Source organism: Chiloscyllium plagiosum, unplaced genomic scaffold (genome assembly GCF_037043375.1).
Source record: "Chiloscyllium plagiosum isolate Xiang-an unplaced genomic scaffold, Cpla_swu_hap1 HiC_scaffold_13, whole genome shotgun sequence".
Taxonomy (NCBI): domain Eukaryota; kingdom Metazoa; phylum Chordata; class Chondrichthyes; order Orectolobiformes; family Hemiscylliidae; genus Chiloscyllium; species Chiloscyllium plagiosum.
Window position 1 is genome coordinate 72,887,718 of NW_028270151.1, and position 22,614 is coordinate 72,910,331.

Here is a 22,614-nt window from a genome sequence, read left to right on the forward strand (position 1 = left end):
GCCTCCCTCTGCAATTAACGTGGGCAGCACGGTGGCACAGTGGTTAGCACTGCTGCCTCACAGCGCCAGAGACCCGGGTTCAATTCCCGCCTCAGGCGACTGACTGTGTGGAGTTTGCACGTTCTCCCCGTGTCTGTGTGGGTTTCCTCCGGGTGCTCCGGTTTCCTCCCACAGTCCAAAGATGTGCAGGGTCAGGTGAATTGGCCATACTAAATTGCCCGTAGTGTTAGGTAAGGGGTAAATGTAAGTGCGGGAGTAGGGGTATGGGTGGGTTTCGCTTCGGCGGGTCGGTGTGGACTTGTTGGGCCGAAGGGCCTGTTTCCACACTGTAATCTCATCTCATCTAAAATCTAATTAACAGTGAGAAAGGGGGAGTTGCCACTATTCCCATCTCAATACTGTATTAAAAAGAGAAAGGTCACCTTTATCATCAAGGCTACCATTAGGTAGCACACTGACCACGCACAAGTAGAAGCTCACATGAGCAGTGCCACCTCACCTGAAAACGTCAGAACAGCAGCTGCCAGGAACAAAGATGGCACTGCCCATTTGATCACACTGCAGGTTAGTTTGTAAACAATACCTGAACAGTCACCCAGGGTAGAGTTCTCCTTCAGCCTGCAGAAAGTAAGAGGGACAGGAACAACAGGGTGAAAATGAAACCTCAGATACACAATCAGCCAACCTGTGATTCCATTTTACAGAGAAGTAAAACTGCTAATTTTAACCATTTTAAAACTGCCTTTCTTGCTAGATACATCCTGGCAGAGATGGTACAATCACAACAGCGTGATATCACCAGCACCATCTGCATATACATAGGTGGCCGTCTAGTCATTAGCAACACACACTCCAGAAGAGGAGAAATATAGGAATGAGGAGCTGAAGTAGTCCATTTCACCTTAAGCCTGCTCTGCCATTCAATTTGGTCATGGCTGTTCCTCCAATTCAGTACCCTGTTCACAATTTCTCCCCGTACTTTTTGATCTGAGAACTAAATTTATCTCCTTCTTGAAAACATTCAATGTTTTGGCCTTAACTGCTTTCAAAGGCAGGGGGATTTCCACAAACTCACCGCACTCTGGGTGAAGACATTTCTCCTCATCTCAGTCCTAAATGGCCTACTCCATATACTTAGACCGTGACCCTGGGTTCTGGACTCCATGGTCATCAGGAAATGAGAGATGAATATTTTAATCATGGTGTAAATGATGATGTCACTCTGCCATCACCAGAAAGAACCCATGTAACTGAGACTCCAAAAGAAGCAGAAGAGAAACACATTTTAGTAAAGAGCTATATTCAATACAATGTGTAGTGGAAATAGAGGTTGAATGGTGACAGAGATTGAGAGAGACTCACTCAAAGTTAAGGAGAAGCTAGAAATGCAGAGATTTGTAATAGCCCCTAAGAACGCAAAGCACAGGAGAACCCCCGATTGTATTAGATCCACAAAAGAAGAATGACACAGTTCATGAGGAAATATGGATTTAGCTGGAGTAATCCAAGGCATTTGTCAAGACAATATTCTTTCAAAGCAAGCACCACTGTTCACATGGGCAGGCCAGAAGAGAGGACAGAGTAGGGGGTAATATCATGAAAACAGGGAATTGGTTGAAATGTTCAAGATGGTCCTGAAATTGGCCTTGGTTAAAGCTAAATCAGACATAGTCAGCTTACTGAGAGGGCTGCTACCTTCTTCAAAGGAAACCCTTTGTTTTTGAGATGTTGCTGTAGAACCCAACAACAACAATTTCTTATCATTTAGTGACTGAATCACAGGGAAGCACCGGATCCTAATAGGAATTCCTCTTGCCCGTGTGGTTGAACCAAACCAGGAAAATGAGTCAGAGGTCCTGGTGGATTTTCAGGATTAGGTTTTGTGGCAAGAGTATTCTTGACAGCACCAAGGAGCTGTCTCCTGTGTTTGTCACCTTCCTTGTTTGGATGTTTAGGATTCTGAAGCTCCCAATGAACATATAAGATAGATGAGGGTCACTGCTATGTTGTGAATTGTCTCACTTCCACCAGAGCATCATGTGGCATATAACAGTGTACTGCCTTATGCAAGTAGTAAGACATGACAAATGTTATCTGATCACAGGATCTTAAGGAGTGGAACCAAAGACCAATGCAATATTAGGTAAATGTGATTAATCTGGATCTGAGAGACAGGATAAACATTCCTTTGATTGATGCAGTGATATACAATATTAGCATGTTTCCAATATATTTTTTCATGTATTGGTTATCAAGGATGTATATCATTTTACTAATGATCTGTCTTTGTCTATGTTCAAGTGAATGTGATCCTGAAGGAGAGGAGGAGTAAGGATAGCATCACTCTGGCCTGGCAGGGACCAGACCATGCTAACGGTGTCATTGTGGAGTATGAAGTTATCTACTATGAAAAGGTCAGTAGTGAAAACTTCATAGAACGCCTGATTAATAATAATCATTGACTAAACTACTTCCTAAAAGCAACACGGTGTGTTTGAGGAACAAGGTACCTCGCTGCAGAATGGAGAGTCATTGGTCAATCCACAGTACTGTTCAGTTCCCTGAATGGACCATGTTCGGTAGGGAGGCAATGAGTGAGACAAGACATTTCCCAAAGAGAAGCTAAAGTTATGGGAATGGATGTAAAGTATGGGTTTGATTCATGTTTTAGCTCATGAAAGGATCAAAAAGCGAAAGCACAAAAAACACACAAAAGTGGTTTATGAAAAATGCAAATGTGAGGTGAGAAAGTTTTTTTCACACAGTGAGTAGTATTGTCTAGATGTGTGGTTGAGACAGGTTCAATTGAGACATTCAAGAAGGTATTAGTTGAATATTTGGATAGAAATAAGGTCTAAGAGTGTAGGGAAAGAACAGGATTTTGGCTGTAGGTAATGCTGCTCATTTGAAGGTATAGGTGCAGGTATAATGGGCAGAATGACTGGTTCTGTAAGGCAACACTTCTGAGTGATGTGTTTAAGCTTGCAGCAGTTCTAATTGTGTGAAAGTTAGATGCAAATATGAATGTAAGGAAAACAACAAATGATTGGACATTGTTGATCAGAGAGTGAGAGGCTACCAGTGCATAGTAAGTAGCAGCATTTGACAATGTATTTAATAACTTGGACTACTCAGGTGAGGTCATTGAACAGCACGGCATCTAGATCATTCAGTTTAGATTCCTGTGTCATATATTGCATGAGCTACTGGATTTTGGGCTTGGTCAGCGTGTCTGAAGGCATTTAGTGATTAACTTGTAATTATTTCTTTTAAAAAAAGACAGTTCTTGGAGGTTAATTGAAAATTATTTCCATTGAGAGAGTCTTTTTGAGTGAACACATTAAACAGTTGTGCATTAAGCTTTCAGTTTAGAAAGTCTTTTTTTTCTTTCGATGAGAATAAACATCCATAAATTTGAAAAACCCTTTGGGTCTTTGGTGTACAGTTCTGCAGAAGTCCAGGGTGAAGCTAGATGCATGAAACTGTAATTCCTAATAATAAGAGATAGTTTGAAACTGTTAAGAAATAGGCTACCTCAGTGTGTAAGCAGTTTTGATTAAAATTTACAGACCAGATGTATTTGGTTTCAACCCTGAAAGTGTTATTTTAAGCTGAGAAAGTCTAAGCTCAGTTTTATGAAGGCACAAACAAGAGATTATCAGATTCACAAGACAGGAGTTGAAGCCACTGATAAATTAAACCTGAAACATATGAAAGAGAAGAGAATATTTTCAGTATTAATGTGTTTGAATTTCACTACATGCTTTAAAATATTCAGTTTTGTGTTATATGCAAATATTTGGTTTATTCCATTTCATCTTTATTTCTTTTGTGCCATAAACTTGTGTTTTATTATTAAAACCCAACCTTTAGCAAAGTGTGTTTATATTTAAGAATGAGACCACCTTGTTAAAACCAAAATAAAGAGATGATTGATCAAGTCAAGTGTGGGATCTGACTTCTCTAGTAATGATATCATCTGATTTGAAAACACATGAATATCTGCGGGAAATAACTTGGAAAATCTCCTGGGATTCAGTGGGCAGAAAGGCTTCCCTCTGTGCTGTATGTAGATGGAAGCATTATAAAGCTAAAGCTCAACTCTCCCACCCACAAAGTCACTTCTTCCCAAGTTTTGTTCCTTGACTGCGGAATAATGGATGTGATCCATGATCTATTTAGCATGCTGTTCTTCCTGCTGTTGTGACATTTATCTATCGTATCGTTAATGCGCACGCAGAAATGTATGGGTGACTGCACACAAATATCAGCTGACAGAAAGATGGCAGTTAATGTTTGGTAGAGCATATAATTATTAGAGAGCCTCATGACAGAATAATGATGCAAGTTCAAAGAGTCGTCTCGACATTTGACATTGTCCAAGATGTTTGGCACACTTGCCTTCATTGGTCAGAATATTGACTGTAGGACTTGGGATGTCACAGTTAGGCCATGTTTAGACTACTCCGTACAATTCAGGTCGTTCTTCTATAGGAAGGATGTTGTTAAACTTGATGTTGCTGTGACTGGAGGCTTTGCGTTATAGGGAAAGGCTGAATAGTCTGGGAATTTTTTCCCTGTTGAGGAGTGCCCTTAGTGAGGAGCATGGAAAGGGTGAATAGTCACGGTCTTTTTATAAGGGTGAGGGAATCCAAAACTAGAGGGCATAGGTTTAAGGTGGGAGGGGAAAGATTTAAAGGGGACCTAAGGTGTAACTTTTTTTAAACAAAGGGTGATGAGTGTATGGAATGAGCTGCCAGAGGAAGTGGTGGAGGCCAGTGCAATTACAATATTTAAAAGACATCTGGATGGACATATGAATAAGTACTGTTTTGAGGGATACGATGGGTCTAATTACGTGCTGTATGACTTTATGTATTGATGAACTCAAAACTAACTCTTCCTTTACTGGTTTTAATGCCATTCATTGTGAAATGGATCCCTTGTAACAGTTCCAAACTTTTTTTTAATCCAAGGGACATGGGCATCGCTGGCTGGGTAGCATTTATTGCCAGTCTCAAATGCCCTTAAGGTGGGATTTCAAGGATTGTGACCCAGTGGCAGTGAAAGAATGGCAACATGTTTCCAAGGTGGAATGGTGAGTGGTTTGGAGGGAACTTGCAGATGGTGGTGTTCTCAATGTATCTGCTGTCCTTGTCCTTCCAGATGGAAGCGACCATGGGTTTGGAAGGTGCTGTCTCAGGATCTTAGGTGAATTTCTGCTGTGCATCTTATCGATAGTATACACTGCTGCTACAGAGCATTGGTGATGGAGGGATCGGATACTTGTGGGTGTGATGCCAATCAAATGAGTTACATTTTCCTGGATGGTGTCAAGTTTCTTGAGTTCTGTTGAATCTGCACCCATCCAAGCAAGTGAGGAGCCTTCTCTCACCCTCCTCCCTTGTACTTTGTAGATGGTGGACCGATTTTGGGAAGTCAGGTGATGAGGTGAGTATTCTCTGAAATGTTGTCTGAAATGATCCACAAGGCGGCGGATCTGGGACACCGGCACCAACCAACCCCACTGCCCCATGGGCGAACACTTCAACTCCCCCTCTCACTCAGTCAAGGACATCCAGGTCGTGGGCCTCCACCACCACCATCAAACCCTAACCACCCAACACCTGGAGGAAGAACGCCTCATATTCTGCCTTGGGACCCTGCAACCACACTGGGTAAATGTGGATTTTAACAGTTTCCTCTTTTTCCCTCCCCCCACATTATTCCAATCCCAAGCCTCCAACACGGCACCGCACTCCTGACCTGTTCACCATCTTTCCCATCTATCTGCTCCAACCCCCTCCAACCTATCACCTTCTCCTTCACCTTCATCTACCTATCACATTCTCAGCAATCTCCCCCCAACCCCACTCCCCACCCATTTATCTCTCAGCCTCCTGGTCCACAAGCGTCATTCCTGAGAAGGGCTTATGCCCAAAATGTTGATTCTGCTGCTTCTTGGATGCTGCCTGACCAGCTGTGCTTTTCCAGCACCACATTCTCGACTCTGATCTCCAGCATCTGCAGTCCTCACTTGTTGATAGCAAGGGGCATGAGTACTATTGCAGGAATGTTGTCAAGGCCCATAGCCTTTGCAGTATCCTGTGCCTCCAACCATTTCTTGCTATTATGTGGAGTGAATCAAATTGGCTGAAGACTGGAACCACAGATAGAGTCTGAGCTGGATTATCCACTCACCCCTTCTGGCTGAAGTTTTGGTGTGAATGCTTCAGCCTTATCTTTTGCAGTAATGTGGTGGGCTCTTCCAACATTGGGGATATTTGTGAGCCCACCTCCTTCAGTGAGTTATTTAATTGTCCACCACCATTTGCGACTGGACATGGCAGGACTGCTGAGCTTAGATCTGTTCTGTTGGTTGTGGGATTGCTTAGTTCTGTCTATCACTTGCTACTTACGCTGTTTCGCTGGTGGCTTCAGCAGGTTGACACCTCACCTTCAGGTGTGCCTCCTGCACCCTCCATTGAACCAGGGTTGATCCCTTGGCCTGATGGTAATGGCTAAGTGGGGGATATTGCAGGCCATGAGTTGCAGATTGTGCTGCAGCACAGTTCTGTTGCTGTTGATGGCCCACAGTGCATCATAGATGCCCAGTCATGAGCTGCTAGATCATTCCGAAGTCTGTCCCATTTAGCACGGTAACTGTACCACCGTGATCGTACCAGATCACACAATGGAGGTTACTTTCAATGTGAAGGTGGGACTTTGTTTCCATAAGGACTGTGCAGTGGTCACTTTTACCTATACTGTCATGGACAGATGTATCTGCAGCTGGCAGATTTGTAAGGATGAGTCATATATGTTTTTCCCTCTTTTTGGTACCCCCACCACCTGCCACAGACCCAGTCTGCTAGCTATGTCCTTTAGGACCCGACCAACTTGATCAGTAGTACTGCTGCCCAGCCACTGTTGGTTGAAATCCCCCACCCAGAGAACATTTTGTGCACTTTCCATCCTCAGTACTTTCTCCAAGTGTTGTTCAACATGGAGGAGTGGTGATTCATCAGCTGAAGGTGGATAATACATGGTAATCAGCAGGAGGTTTCATTGCACATGTTTGACCTGAAGCCATTAAACTTCCTGGAGTCCAGAGTCAATGTTGAGGACTCCCTGGGCAACTCCCTCCCAATGGTATACCACTGTGCTGCTGCCTCTGATGGGTTTGTCCTGCTGGTGGGACAGGACATATCAAAGAATGGTGATGGTAGCGCCTGTGACATTGTCTGCAAGGTATGATTCTGTGAGTATGGCTAAGTCAGTTTATTGCTTGATTAGTCTGTGAAGCAGTTCTCCCAATTTTGGGACTTGCCCCTCAGATGTTAGTGAGGAGGATCTTGCAGGATTGAGAGAGAAGTTCCTGCTGTTGACTAGGTCAATTGAAAGTTGTCATTTCTTTGTTGAGACTTTGTAGCCGTTAATAGAACAGATTGGCTTGCTAGGCCATTTCAGAGGGCAGTTGTTAGTCAACCACATTGCTGTGGCTCTGGAGTATCACATAGACCAGATTAGGTCAGGATGCCAGATGGGTGAGTCAGATGGGTTTTTCTGAAAATCAGCAACGGTTTCATGGTCATCAATAAATTCTTAATTCCAGATATTTGTATTGCATTCAAATTCCACCATCTGCTGTGGTGGGATATGAATCTGGGTCCCCAGAAGTGAATTACAAGTTTTGTTGCCATACCTGAAGTCTATCGCCTTCCCATGAAACTGAAACTGCTGGAGTCTGCCAGCCTGATTGTTGGAGAGATTGTGATTGTCTTTCGAGCTGCTGCTGGTGTAACTGTACCTGGTAAGCACATAAAGCAGGCAGTAGCAGATCTTGTCATGTTCTACTTTTGTCATGGAACTACCCTAACACCATCCCCACAAGCCGTGATTGTGCAAATGAAAAACATCTCAACCTAAATTACTTTGGCGAGTAGCCTAATTATTGTGGTTATTGTGTGAAAAGTTACCTTTCATCTCAATGAAATTTGACAGTGTGTTGTTTCTTAGCTTCTGATAAAACAAGGAGTTTTCTTGATTTTGAGAATACATCCTGTCACCTGGAATCACAAACACTCCTGCAGCCAATTGTAAACATCCCTTCATGTCATTTTAAGCAAAGTGATAGAACTAACCTATCAGTGGGTATCGAGGAGCAGGGTGTGAGGCCTCTCTAATTTACCAAATGCTAATACTAAAGGATGGTGCCAGTTTTATGATGAAATGCAAGTGCAGGGGAGAATGTGTGGATTGGAACGCACTGGGTGTGAAACAGCAATAGTGAGACACGGGCTGGTGAATCTGCAGCCTGTTTTGCAATGCCTTCAAATCAGAGATGGTGCTAACAAGGTACTGACTTGTTTTGTATCCTTACTCATTTTGTATGACTTTGTCAGATCAGCTTCATCTATGATGGGCTGAATTCCTGGGGCCACTCAAGGCAGGAAATGAGGGGATGTGACTCCCAAACCATCAGCAACAGCTGCTATGTCAACGGCAGGAACCTAGTGCATGCGGGGGTGATTGTGAGGAGGTCAGCCAGCAGCACCTCATAGAATAGGAGTTCCCTGATTGGGCCTGTTACCCTGGTCCCATCAAGGAGTCCTGGCTGATGGATATAAACAGGAGTGTCAGTGGTTCTGTTCAATCTGAGAGCTGCTCTGAGCGAGCTGGGTCAGTGTCATGTACTATGCACGTGTAAACTGAGGGTGACTCGATGACAGAATACTGGCCCTCTCTCGAGTTATTTCACAGGCTGTTTTTGAAGAGATTATTTCGGGATCCAGAAAGGCCAATAATCCTCACTAGGTCAGAGGTCAGTTCAACTCTGGAAGAGCCTGGTTTGAGATGGGTTCAAGAGACCAACTGGGATTTTACAGTCTTTCTTCAGCTTCCGGAAGCAACAGAGGAAGACCAGTACTTGGAGGTGGACACCCAGCTGCAAGTCAGGGTGCCAACACTGAGTGCAGATGTGGGTGGTGTTAGTGCCTAGGATGGCCTTCTCGATCACCTGCTTGCTCCTGCAATGTGCTCCCTACCCCTCACCCCACCCCACCACCATTTAAGGGTAGCCTGGCTGCTTTCCCTGTGTCCTTTTTTTAAATCAAGTTTTTATAAAAGTGACTGACAGGCCAGCTTCCTGATGTGCCAGCTTCCTGATGTACCACCCTCCCAATGACTGAACTTGTGCTTTCATAAAGATGGAGGGCCTCTGGTTCTCCAGCTTCAAAATCCAACACCCCCACCCCCTCCACTGCCCAGAATTGGACAGCAAATGTGTATTCACGCTAATTAGAACCTCACCCATGTGGAATTACCAACTTTTAATCAGTCTCTATACTGACCCCTAGACCAAGGCATCGGATTCACAAACAGAACAGGTTCTGTTTTCCCATCTCCATTGCACAAATTCATAAATGTTTCAATGCCCTTGTTATTTTCTATCTAGAATGTGGGAGAGGTGGTATGAAGTGAGAATGTCACTAGACTAGTAATGCTGAGGTTCAGGCTAAGACACTGCAGACATAGGTTCAAGTTCTACCCTGACTGATAATGGTACTTAGATTCAATTAATAAAACTGGAATTGAAGGCTAGTTTCGTGATGATCATGAAATTGTCATCAATTGTCTGAAAAACTCATCTGGTTCACTCATATCCTTCAGGAAAGGAAATCTGCCATCCTTACATGGTCTGGCCCACACATGATCCAGATCTACACAAATGTGTTTGACTCTGTCCTCTGAAATGATCCAGCAAGCCATTCTGTTCAAACAGGGAGGGTAATTAATGCTGGCCTTGTTGGTGAAAGAGTAAAGAAGAAAGATCTCTGGGAGGCACAGTGGCTTAGTGGTTAGCACTGCTGCCTCACAGCACCAGGGTCCCAGGTTTGATTCCAGCCTCAGGCAACTGTCTGTGTGGAGTTTGCACATTCTCCCCGTGTCTGCGTGGGTTTCCTCCGGGTGCTCCGGTTTCCTCCCACAGTCCAAAGACGTGCAGGTCAGGTGAATTGGCCATGCTAAATTGCCCATAGTGTTAGGTGCATTAGTCAGAGGGAAATGGGTCTGGGTGGGTTACTCTTCGGAGGGTCAGTGTGGACTTGTTGGGCCAAAGGGTCTGTTTCCTCACTGTAGGAAATCTAACCTAATCTAATCTAATTTATATCTACAGGGGCTGATTATGAACCTAGTGATACTCAGAGCAGAATGAGTCCAGTCGCTGTACAGTAATCATTGCTTTTGTGTTCATTGCAACAGAATCAAAAGGACCAAAACTACACAGTTTTAAGAACCAAATCAAACAGCATGACAGTGGATGGGCTGAAACCAGGCACAACGTACGTGTTTCGGGTTAAAGCCCACACCAGCGGAGGACACGGCACCTACGGCGGTGAAATTGAGCTGGAGACCAGTCAAGAAGGTACGCAGAGAAAAACCCACTGAGAACAAACCACCTTGACGTTGAAACATCCAGATCATAGCACAGGAGTAAATTGAAGTCAGCAATGGCACTGTTAGTGGTCATTGACAGCAAAGGTTCTGGAGGAAATATTCGAGCAAAGATTCAAAATGAGCACATTTTTTGGACAGATGCAGGAATTATTTCTCATGCAGAGGTGATGGTGACAATCATAGGTGGGCACATCCCTCTGGCTTTAAGGAATTTGCAACTGCAGTATCACATGAAACTGCAATATCACATGAAACTGCAATACGAGTAGCCTGTTGGGATTTGTCACCAGGAATTGTGCTTCTTAATGAGGTAAAATGATCATAATTCACTAGTCATAAAGATCACTTCATAATAACCAAGAGCAAAAGTGTCTTAAACTTACTGTCCTTGAATATAGATATTGTGAGTCAAAATTACAAGAGCACACAGCGTGATGATGTATTTGTTCAAAGACATGGAATGAACTAGTGATAGTAAAGGAATAATGGTTATTTTCTGGAGTGGATTTATTGCCTTTTTTATTCTCAGCTAGAGAGAGCTAACACTTATTCAGACAGTGAATACAGTATTCACTTCTGAAGGCTGAGTGCTTTTTCTTTATAAAACAGGTCTATGAACTAACATTGCTATTAAAAAAGAATAAGGTCTTCAAGTGTTTGATCAGTCCCGATGCATTTTTAAAGCCTACACTGACCAAACCCATCGGACCAAAACTACATTCTGTTTGATCTCCATAGAACTAATCACAGGCTGACAGCGTTAATCAAGGTGGTCTATGTTTCACAAAGAATGAAAAGATCTGTGAATCTATGCATGTGTGGACATATTTCTGGACTCTACAGAAAGGAAATTGAATCAACTAAATGGATTTAACTGTCCTGAAATACCAAAGAAGCAGCTCCTACTGAGCTTGTTTGCCCCAGTGGGAACACACGATTTAAGAGTTAAGGCTCTTTGACCCTTTGATCCTAGTCCATCTTTCAACAAGATCATGGCTGATCTGATTATGCCATCAAATCCAAATTCCTGCATGCCTCCAATAACTCACGACTCCCTTGTTAGAATCGATCCACCTCCACCTTAAAGATTTTCAATGACCCAGCTTTTACCTTTCAGTGAAGCAGAGTTCCAAACACTCTCAACCCCATGAGAGGAAAGGTCTTACTCTGTAGAGAAGGATATGGAAGCTAGAGAACGTGGAGAAATAAATAGCAATATCACGGAGGTGGTGGTGCTGGATGTCTTAAAATGCAAAAATGTGGATACATGCCCAAGACCTGATCAGATGTACCCTAGAACTCTGTGGGAAGCTAGGGAACTGATTGCTGGGCCCCTTGCTGAGACATTTGTATCATCGACAGCCACAGGTGAGGTGCTGGAAGACTGGAGGTTGGCTAATGTGGTGTTTTATTGAAGAAAGGTGGCAAGGAAAAGCCAGGGAACTATAGACCAGTGAGCCTGACATCAATGGCGGCTAAGTTGTTGGAGGGTATTCTGAGGGACAGGATTTACATGTACTTGGAAAGGCAAGGACTGATTAGGGATAGACAGCATGGCTTTGTGCGTAGGAAATTGTGTCTCACTTGATTGAGTTTTTCGAAGAAGTAACAAAGAAGATTGATGAAGGCAGAGCAGTGGACATCGTCTGTATAGATTTCAGAAAGGTGTTTGACAATGTTCCTCATGGGAGACTGGTTAGCAGGTTCGATCACATGGAATCCAGGGAGAGCTAGCCATTTGGATACAAAACTGGCTCAAAGGTAGAAGACAGAGGGTTGTGTTTCACACTGGAGGCCTGTGACCAGTGCTGTGTCATAAGGTTCAGCGCTGGATCCAGTGCTTTTTGTCATTTATGCTAATGACTAGGATATGAATTAGGAGGTGTGGCCAGTAAGTTTTCAGATGACACCAAAATTGATGGTGTATTAAAAGTGAAGAAGATTATCACTGAGTACAATGGGACCTTGATAAGATGGGAAAATGTGCTGAGGAATGGCAAATGGAGTTTAATTTAGATAAATGTGAGGTGTTGCATTTTGGTAAGGCAAACCAGGGCAGGACTTATACACTTAATGGTTAGGTCCTAGGGAGTGTTGCTGATCAACAAAACTGCAGGGTGCATGTTCATAGTTCCTCAATGGGGGAGTCACTGGTAGACAGGGTAGTGAAGGAGGAGTTGGTTTATTTGCCTTCGTTGGTCAGCGCTTGGAGATAGTGAGGACAGCAGATGCTGGAAAGTCAGAATCAATAAAGTCTGGAGCTGGAAAAGGCACAGCACCTCAAGCAGCGTGAGACGAGCAGGGGAATCGACATGTCATTTTGGAACCTTTCATAAGGGTCCTGATGAAAGGTCCCGACCTGAAATGTTGACTCCCCTACTCATCTGATGCTGCTTGACCTGCTGTGCTTTTTCCAGCTCCAGACTTTATCAACTCTTGTATGGTCAGTGCATTGAATGAAGCAGTTGGGAAGTTATGCTGTAGCTGTCCAGGACATTGGTGAGGCCACTTTTAGAATACTGAATTCAGTTTTAGTCTCCCTGATATAGGAAAGATCTTGTGAAACTTCAAAGGGTGCAGAAAAGATTGACAAGGATTTTGTCGGGATTGGAGGCTTTGAGTTATAGGGAGAGTCGAATAAGCTGGGGCTATTTTCCCGAATCATCAGAGTTGGAGGGATGACCCTCTAGAAGTTTGTAAATTCATGAGAGGCATGGATCGGGTGAACAGGGAAGGTCATTTCCCCAGGGTAGGGGAATCCAAAATGAGAGGGCGTAACTTTAAGGTGGGAGGGGAAAGATTTTGAAAGGGACCTAAGGGGCAATTTGTTCAAGCAGAGGGTGGTGCGTGTATGGAATGAGCTGCCAGAAGAAGTGGTGGAGGCTGGTACAACCACAACATTTAAAAGGCATCTGGATGAGTATATGAATAGGAAGGGTTTCGAGGGATATGGGCCAAATGCTAGCAAATGGGACTAGATTAATTTAGGATATCTGTTTGGTATGGACGGATTGGAATGAGGGTCTGTTTGTATACCCTCAGCATGTCTATGACTGTCTTAAACATGAGAACCCTAAATTTAACTCAGTTCCCTAGCTGAAGTCTCTTCAACAGAGGAAGCATTCAGCATCCACCATGTCACGTCCCCCTCAGCTTCTTGTGTATTTCAATAAAATCACTTCCCATTCTTCCAAATTGCAATGGTATTATTCCCCAGATGACAACAATCTACTGATGAGCGGGATGGTGAGGGTGAGGGAGATGTTGCTGGGGCTTGCAGTGGGGATGGTTGGTAAAAAGTGTATTTTCTTTGGGAAATGACATTTCAGTCCAAATTATGCCCTTTTTTTGTTCTGATGAATCAAATGTGGGGAGAATAAACAAACTGTTTGAAGAGAAAAAATGTTCTGTTCTGAACAGACTCCTTTCAGAGACTTCCACCTTAACAAAGACCAAATATTAATGAAAAGTCCTTGATGAACAATGTGCACGTTTGGATATCTAGCAACAGAGCAGTATGCCAGTGGTTGAAGATAACAGCTACACACAGAGGCCAAATACCTGAGGCTTTTGAGTACTTCACAAAAGAGAGATCAACTAGGAGAGTGACAGAAATGCCATTATTAGTGAACTGCTTGAAGATTTCCAGAATTATTAGAACATGTAGAACAGTTCAGGTTGCCCTCTGTATCGGACCCATGGTCAATATCAATTTGTGAGAGGGACCAGGTCACAGCAGGGGGCTCACATGCCAACCAATAAAGAATCGGAGCAACAAAGATCTGCAATCTTGTAGTATTTCTATTTTACAATGTTTGTAATTTCTATTCCAGAGAATACACTAATCAACTTGTGCACTGTTTTCCTTCCTTTTTTAGACATGCTAGCTATCGGCGATCCAAACCAACCCACCATCATGGCAGTATCCGTAGCTGGGGGGATTGTGCTTCTGATCTTTCTTGTTACCTGCTTTGTCGTTAGTGGAAGGTAAAACGAATTGTTTGTCGATTTACTCTGCATTGTGTCGGAAGTGGAGATTTAAGAGGCAGTTATCCCTCACTGATGTTTGACCCGGTCAATCTGTACTGTCATACTGTGGCGCAGTACTGTTAATGCTAGGGCATAACGATCATTTGTGGATTGAGAATGCGCAGATGTTAAGTGAAATACCAGAAAGCAGCTGTGTCAAACTTGAACACAAATAAGTAAACAACTGGGAGTCCATCACAGGTAAGATCAGTAATGGGAAAAATTGAAGGGGAGAGAGAGCAATATAGAAGTGGAGACAATGACACCTTGATAGTCCAGAAGAACAAACAAGGTTAAACATTTGAAAAACATTGAAATTAGGAGCAGGAGCAGGCAAATAAACTCTATGGCTGAATGGATTGTGACCTCAAATCTACTTTCCTACCTTCCCCTAATATGCTTTCAATCCTTTGTCAGTCAACAATCTATTCATATCTGGCTTAACAAACATTGTGCCTCTAACTGCACAGCTATCTAGGGGAAAGAGCTGCAGGCACATGGAAATTTCCGAGGGAGAAGATTTTTGTATTATGTCCATCTGAAATAGGCCATAAATGTGTACCCCAGTCTCTTCAACAAGGGAGACACCCTTTTGGTGTTCATCATGTCTAACTCCCCAGGATCATGTCAGAGCAGGTCTCATTCTTCTCACCTGCACTACAGGCCTAGCCTGTCGAACCTTTTCTCGTGACATCCTCCCTCGATGCCACTCCCACTCCCATCCCAGCTATCAGTTAAGTGAACCTCCTCTGAACTTCCTGATCTACTTGTATCCGTTCTTAAATAAGAAATTAAAACTGTAGATAGTACTTCAGATGTAGCCCGTTGTTCTAATCAATTGCTGTACCTGCATACTAACATTGAACGATACATGTACCACCCAGACATATTTGTACCTCCACAGTTCTGTGATCTCCCTCCATTACGTCACATGCTGCTTTTCTACTTTTCAAACCGCAGTGAACATTTTCCATCTTATGCTTACTTTACTAACCATAAGAGCAGAAATTATGACCATTCGGCCCATTGAATAAATTTCTCAACTCCCATTCTCCTGCTATCTTCCCATAACCCTTGATCCCCTTAACAATCAAGAATCTATCGACCTCTGTCTTTAATATACAGAATGACCTGGCCTCCACAGCCTTCTGTAGCAATGAATTGCAAAGATTCACAAGTCTCTGGTTGAAGGAGTATCTCCTCATCTCCATTCTGAAGGGTCTTCCCTTTACTGTAAGGCTGTGCCCTCGAATCCTAGTCTCTTCTGCTAATGAAAGCATCTTCCCAACATCCACTGGATTCAGGCCACTCTGTATTCTGTAAGTTTCAATTAGATCCCCCCTCAAAACTCCATTGGGTATAGTCCGAGTCGTCAAACATACCTCGAATGTTAAGTCTTTCATTCCATGGATCATTCTCGTGAACCTCCACTGGACGCACTCCGGGACCAGTACATTCTTCCTGGATTTGGGTCCCAAAATTGCTCAAAATATTCTAAATGTGGTTTGGCCAGAGCCTTACAAAGCCTTATACACCCAGGCTTTTATACTCCAGTCCTTTCAAAATAAATGCCTTCCTAACTACCAACTCAACCTGCAAGATTTTTGCTTTCTCACTTAAAGCCTCTGTCTATAAGCTTCTGCAAACTCCAAACATCCTCTTCCTTTCTGATTTTGGCTGTGAGTGTAAGGATTCTGCCTGTTAAAGCTATAAAAAGTCATAGGTGCTCATTCCAACATGGAACAATACTGGCAGAAACTTAGTGTGTGTTCTTAGGAGGAAAAAGATCCAGCTATGAAAGAGCATGGATAGTGAAGTGGCAATTTGGTAAATAAGTATATTCTTTCCATGATCCGCATGTGACCTATCCCAACTTGGACTTTTATTCATTCAATCTGTTGAAGGGCATTACCAAAGATGTCCTTCAAAGCAAAGCAATGGGTCCAAACTTCCTACTGAACATGTAGTCATCAATATAATTCCTTTTATCACAGAACCTTAGCAACAAAAAAGGGTATTCCTCATGGAAATTCATAGCAATCAAAGTGAGTAGCTTTTTCATTTCAAGACAATGTACATTCCATGAGTACTTGTGTGTATTCACATGCTGACATTTCCTCTGAAATGGTTTCTTGCTCACAGCCAAATTGGTTTTGATACATGCTCACCCTGGCACTTTGAGCACAGTTTTTGACGTTCCTTCACCAGTCACTGGCTGCTTTGCCATGCAATTTAGCTAAATGTTTCCACAGCTAGATTGAAAATGAAAACGTGATGAGTCAGAGACACTGAGGCATTTGATGTGTGATCTTAATGGGGAGTGGGTACTTTCTCATTATTTACCTTTAATACGTATGATAATCAGTTAGTCTATAGATGTCATTTTCTTCTTCATGTCGCATGTAAATTAAATCCAGCAGTCATGTTCCATCAGTAAAGTTAGCAATAACAAGTAGCTTTGGAGTAGACAGCCCTATCTTTATTGACAGCACCAAGTGTGCTTGGTTAAACTGTGTGATGCAGAATTTAGTTTAACCCCTCACTCAGACTGACACAGGGCAGCAATTTTGCTCTTTGTATAATATAATCCTTACTTGACAGGAGTACCAACTTAAATATAAGAAAGATTAGGATGTACCCAATAGGGCTTTCTCTCACATAGGTGTTCTTCCTTGAGGTATATATGGTAAGTATAAATAAAGTTAGTAATTTACATGTAAATTCATTATCATTTTGTGTTTGAGCTGTTTCTCCACTGTGATGCTTCTGAGATTTACATTTCAACCTGAAGCTATACTGCAATACAATTTGCTGAAAAGTCATCAATTTAATTGACAGTTTACACCTTAACACCTGCAGAGAAATGAATAAAAATTGTTACATTTTTCAATGTGACAGCAAACACTTTCAATGTAATCTAGTTGGATTTAAACATGTTATTAATTAAAAATATTAAATAGCTAACTCCTTCCCAAGTACGTATTTCTCAATATGAAAAATATGCCTGTGGAGGTCGAATGAATCCTTTATTAAAGCTCATCCATGTATCCCTAATGTGTTTCTCTCTCTCTCTCTCTGAATGGAGACACAGGTATGCAACTTAAAAGTCTCAGTCAAATGGAAAGAGTCTGGGAATGGGTAATATAATGCGTTAGAACATTGTCGCTCATCAGGTTCCAAAGCAGATAGTAATGTTGAATATCTCATTTTGGTTGATATTATGTCAGGGCCCTAAATGAATAGCACCACAAGAAGATTAAACTTGGATTGGGAGCATCAGACACATGGGAACAGTGTAAAGACATAGACTGCAATAGTTCAAAAAGGATCCCAATCACCAAAGATGAATGGATATTAAATTGCAGCCACGCAATGATGTCCACAGCCCCAGAAGGATCCTAAAAAGAAAGAGAAACTGTTCTTTCCTCCTTGGTTGGAACAGTAAAAGCACATGGATGAGCTGGGGGAGTTTTTAGCTGCACTGGACTGTCATTGAAAGTTTGTGAAAGGAGGTAGACTGTTTCTGTTCATAAAATGGACCGAATAATTCACTGTGGTAAAACACTGTCCTTCCAGAACCAAGACTGAGTTACATATATATGGTTAAGCTGCTGGTGGGATGGAGAGTTCCTGGGAATTCAATGTGGAAGTACCAAGGTAGAGCTAGGAAATGGAACACTGTCATGTGGTAATCCAGTCACTGTCACTGACTGGTAATTGCATTGTCATTTTTTTCTTTTGCTTGCTGTGGAAAGATATTTTGACTATACTATGGCTTTAATAGGTGTCAAAACATAAAAAACAAGACAAAATACAAGTTTTAATATAGAGATGTAAACATCTTGTGAGGCCTTTGCTTCTTTTTAAAAAAAACGTTGCAACAATAGAAACAGCCTGAATGGGTGTTGTCAAGCTCTCACAGAACCAGGATTCTTTAGTTTTGTAGTTTTTCAGCAGCAGCAGTTGTTACTGGGGTCTCAGCTGGGTTTGTAAGCTGTAGAATATCTCACTGCATACATTTCCTTAGAGTTTCCTCTTGATGTTTTTCCTCCTGGGCTGCTGGAATTACGAGTGAGACCATCTGTTTTATTGACTTTGCCAAGTCAGTAAGCATGTGTGCACGCAGTGGGTGGATGGCATGTTACTGCATTGGAGTAGTTACTGTTAAGTATTGAAAAAAATATGCAATTTTAAAGTTGCCCAATTTCCTCATTCTCACGTTGTATTTTAACTATAGTTTTTGAGGAAAGTGTGTTTTGCTCCAAATCTGGTAGTTTGGCCCAGCAAATTGCATTTGGAATGAAATTCCTGGCACTTTAAATCATAAAAGTATAGGCAAGAGTATCTTCTTAATATATCTTGAGGGGGCTTGGGCTGGCCCATAACAATATTCACAAATGTGCCCAGATTATCAATGCTTTGAGTACTGTTTTGTCTTCAAAATATAATCTGCAGCATATCCACACGTGTGGTGCGCTATGCAGGATAGTATTCTGGCAAGAATGGCAGCATCTGCCAGAAGATGTTTGTATGTGTAGAGTTAACTTGGAGCCCAGTGTTATCATTTTAGATATGAGAGCTCTACCTAACCCATATCTGAAGCTGAAAAGGTGTTCAGTAGCAGGAAGGATACTTGCCAATGCTTTCAAAGGCATCATCAACATCTTCCAGATGATCTGTTGATCACTGGAGTGTGCGTGCGTAATGTGGCGTGTGGTCCGAATATGTGCTGGTCGATACAGACACACACAGGTGAGTCCACTCCCTTACCAGGACATATAAATAGTCCTCATGTCAGACAGAAAATCCAACCCACTGAGGGTAGAACAGGGCAACTTTATTTAAATACAGAGGACATCAGGTGTTGCACACACCCTTCCTCCAATCCAATACTCTCAGTGTAGACAGCAAGGCTAACAAAAGTGATCATTGAAGTCATAACAAAAGCTGACTAATGTTCTGCAAATCTAATTTTATTTAACAAGAATAGGAATAAACAACTCACCCTTTTCTAACTCTAATTAAACGTGGTACCTTTATTTCCTTCTGCATCTAAGTGATGAGCTGGACAAACTGTCTCTGTTCCACCTTAAGTTTCATGTTTGAGTCTCACTTTCTCAAAAGGAGCCAAGTAGACAACTGGTGTCAATCTGAATTTACAATCATCCCAATTCAATTGCGCTGCTAATTAGTAGCGAGTGGCTTGATGGCACATCTTTGGGTGTACTTAAATTTGGAATGAAATTTAGACTTTAGAAAGACAATTTCATGCTTTGCTTTATGCACATATCGAAGTGATTTTGTTCACAGCTGTCAACCCATCAATTATTCCTGTCACATGTCATTATGTCTTACTTTGGCCACAATCTCTATGTCAGAAATGAAGTCCATGTTTTAAAATTTGGAGTGACAGATTTCAGACACTCTGATCAATCCTCATTACTGTTTACTGCGTTGGAAATCTTGATATTTCAAAACACACGAGTAATTCTTTAAATTGATAATGCAGTCTTAATTGTGAGAAGTATAGCAGAAATTATGTATTCAATTCATATGCAGTTTCATAAATCCACACACGGAAAAGTTTACATAATACCTCATTAATTACAACAAAATACAACAGATCTTAATGCTCCATTGATTTAGAACAGTGACCACAAGCACAAGGTACTTTTATTGATCATTCCAGGGCTGCTTAACCATGTTTGGAGCAGGAGCAGCATGGATTGAAATGCAGATTAAAACCACTGAAATTCCACAGATTATCTTCATCATAAAGGATGCATGTAATCCAATGTAGAGCTATAAGAATTTAACATCATTATACTCCCTCAGATTGATATCAGTCACACAATATACATAGGTTGTGTAGAGTCAGCCTTTGTAGAAAGACATCTTATTAAGACAACATTTTCAAGTGAAGTTGATCAGCTGCATCTTGTATGTGAGATATCGATTCACAAGTCCACATCATTTTGAGTTTTAATGGAAGAAATTACCTAGCGTTTCTAAGTGTAAGTGCCAAGCAAATGCAATGTGCAACTCTATGGGACTGGAATGATGTCTCATCAATCAATTTGATTAGCTTGGATCATGACAGCTTTGTGACCACTGAATGTTTCTTATATGATGACAGAGGGCTGGAATAATCAGCCTTCTCTCACACAACAGAGTAAGAATACAGTCCTGCACATGATACATTGTAAGCATATGGATTTCTACTGACTACTTTGAAATTGGCAGACCACCAAACGTCTCACTAGTTCACCCTATGATTATTCCATGAACACTCAGAAAAGCCCAATAAACAGTTTCTGATATGGGAAGGTTGGCTGAAAGCTTTCTGCCAGAGGTAGACAGAAATCTCCCAGTCAGATCATCCGATTTAATCAGTATTTAACTACAAGGGTAACAGGACCCAAAAGGTCAGGAAGCCATGATCATTAGTTTTGTACTTGCCCAACACATTAGATGTTCTCTTAATTTGTCTGCTAAGATTTGCTTTCCCAAAATGCAGTACTTCGCATTTATCTGAATTAAACTCCATCTGCCACTTCTCAGCCCATTGGCCCATCTGTTCCAGATCCTGTTGTAATCTGAGATAGCCTTCTTCGCTGTGCTCTACATCTCCAATTTCGGTGTCATCTGCGAACTTACTAATTGTACCTCTCATGCTCGCATCCAAATCATTTATGAAAATGACAAAAAGTAGTGGACCCAGCACCAATCCTTGTGGCACTCCACTGGTCACAGGCCTCCAGTCTGAAAGACAACCCTCCACCACCACCCTCTGCCTTCTACCTTTGAGCCAGTTCTGTATCCAAATAGCTAGTTCTCCCTGTACTCCATGAGATCTAACCTTGCTAATCAGTCTCCCATGGGCAACCTTGTCGAACGCCTTACTGAGGTCCATATAGATCACATCTACTGCTCTGGCCTCATCAATCTTCTTTGTTATTTCTTCAAAAAACTCAATCGAGTTTGTGAGACATGATTTCCCTCGCACAAAGCCATGTTGACTATCCCTAATTAGTCCTTGCCTTTCCAAATACATGTACATCCTGTCCCTCAGGATTCCCTTCAACAACTTGCCCAGCACTGAGGTCAGGCTCACTGGTCTATAGTTCCCTGGCTTGTCGTACCACCCTTCTTAAACAGTGGTACCACGTTTGCCAACCTCCAGTCTTCTGGCACCTCACCTGTGACTATCGATGGTACAAATATCTCAGCAAGAGGCCCAGCAATCACTTCTCTAGCTTCCCACAGAGTTCTCGGGTACACCTGGTCAGGTCCTGGGGACTTATTCAACCTTTAACTATTTCAAGATATCCAGCACTTCCTCCTCTGTAATATGGACATTTTTCAAGATGTCACCATCTATTTCCCTACAGTCTATATCTTCCATATCCTTTTCCACAGTAAATACTGATGCAAAATATTCATTTAATATCTCCCCCATTTTCCGTGGCTCTACGCAAAAGCCGTCTTGCTGATCTTTGAGGGGCCCTATTCTCTCCCTTACCCTTTTGTCCTTAATATATTTGTAATAACCCTTTGGATTCTCCTTAATTCTATTTGCCAAAGCTATCTCATGTCCCCTTTTTGCCCTCCTGACTTCTGTATTAAGTATACTTCTACTGCCTTTTTACTCTTCTGAGGATTTGCCCAATCTATCCTGTCTATACCTGATATATGCTTCCTTCTTTTCCTTAAACAAACCCTTAATTTCTTTAGTCATCCAGCATTTCCTATACCTACCAGCCTTCCCTTTCACCCTGACAGGAATATACTTTCTCTGGATTCTTGTTATCTCATTTCTGAAGGCTTCCCATTTTCCAGCCGTCTCTTTACCTGCGAACATCTGCCTCCAATCAGCTTTCGGAAGTTCTTGCTTAATACCGTCAAAATTGGCCTTTCTCCAATTACGAACTTCAACTTTTAGATCTGGTCTATCCTTTTCCATCACTATTTTAAAACGAATAGAATTATGGTCGCTGGCCCCAAAGTGCTCCCCCACTGACACCTCAGTCGCCTGCCCTGCCTTATTTCCCAAGAGTAGGTCAAGTTTTGTAACTTCTCTAGTAGGTACATCCACATACTGAATCAAAACATTGTCTTGTACGCACA

At 42.2% G+C, this 22,614-nt stretch overlaps 1 protein-coding gene across 4 annotated transcripts in view; it reads left to right on the plus strand.

The window, feature by feature from the left end:
* The window catches only part of LOC122555786 (ephrin type-A receptor 3), a 441,127-nt gene that overhangs the window by 225,069 nt on the left and 193,444 nt on the right, over nt 1-22,614 (plus strand). For all 4 annotated transcript variants that reach the window (XM_087993752.1, XM_043701927.2, XM_043701928.2 and 1 more), the window contains exons 6-8: nt 2,302-2,414; nt 10,264-10,426; nt 14,337-14,445. In XM_087993752.1, the coding sequence (XP_087849878.1) occupies nt 2,302-2,414; nt 10,264-10,426; nt 14,337-14,445 (385 nt within the window). The remainder of the gene's footprint in view (nt 1-2,301; nt 2,415-10,263; nt 10,427-14,336; nt 14,446-22,614) is intronic.